General features: G+C 59.6%; 1 protein-coding gene across 1 annotated transcript; it reads right to left on the bottom strand.

Annotated features, from left to right (window-relative positions):
• Positions 1–87: 87 nt before the first annotated feature.
• On the bottom strand, positions 88–339 carry GNI_033720 (H/ACA ribonucleoprotein complex subunit 3; the record flags this gene model as incomplete). The annotated part of the gene is made up of 2 exons (XM_011130915.1): positions 88–246; positions 283–339. 2 exons carry the CDS (start codon positions 337–339, stop codon positions 88–90), a joined length of 216 nt encoding a protein of 71 aa, XP_011129217.1.
• Positions 340–683: the final 344 nt, after the last annotated feature.

Genomic DNA, 683 nt, shown 5'->3' with positions numbered 1-683 from the left:
TCCTATATCCGTCATCAGCAGATCCCGCCCAGTCCGTCCCACAACTCAAGGACAAGATTCAGCGACTTAGGCACACGACTTGGAGACTTACTCATCGTGAACGGAGTCCTTGCCTAGGGGCGTTTCGGCGCCTGCGAGCAGCCCAAAGCGTTTCTTCAAAAGGACACGTTGGGCAGCGTACTTGTCATCCGGCGAGAAACGGGCAGGATGGGCGGTGAAAGTGGCCTCCCCCGTAGGAGATGCAGCCTGCAAAGGTATTTATTAACCAAGAAGACCACTTACCTTGAGCGTATACACTCGAAGACCCGTTTGGCTGTCTCTATAGAACCTCAAGTACATTTTCGACTCCTAAAAATCTCTTCACCCCGGCCAAGCTCAAACCGTTGTGATGGCACCCCATTCCAAGTGCGAGCACTGGCGTCCAAGTGCGAGCACTGGCGTCCAAGTGCGAGCACTGGCGTCCAAGTGCGAGCACTGGCGTCCAAGTGCGAGCACTGGCGTCCAAGTGCGAGCACTGGCGCCCAAGCGCGAGCACTGGCGTCCAAGTGCGAGCACTGGCGCCCAAGCGCGAGCACTGGCGCCCAAGCGCGAGCACTGGCGTCCAAGTGCGAGCACTGGCGTCCAAGTGCGAGCACTGGCGCCCAAGCGCGAGCACTGGCGCCCAAGCGCGAGCACTGGCGCCC

The sequence above is a fragment of the Gregarina niphandrodes genome (genome assembly GCF_000223845.1).
Source record: "Gregarina niphandrodes unplaced genomic scaffold scaffold00004, whole genome shotgun sequence".
Lineage (NCBI taxonomy): Eukaryota > Apicomplexa > Conoidasida > Eugregarinorida > Gregarinidae > Gregarina > Gregarina niphandrodes.
The sequence above is the reverse complement of the archived record's forward strand: the minus strand, read 5'-3'. Positions and strand labels throughout refer to the sequence as shown.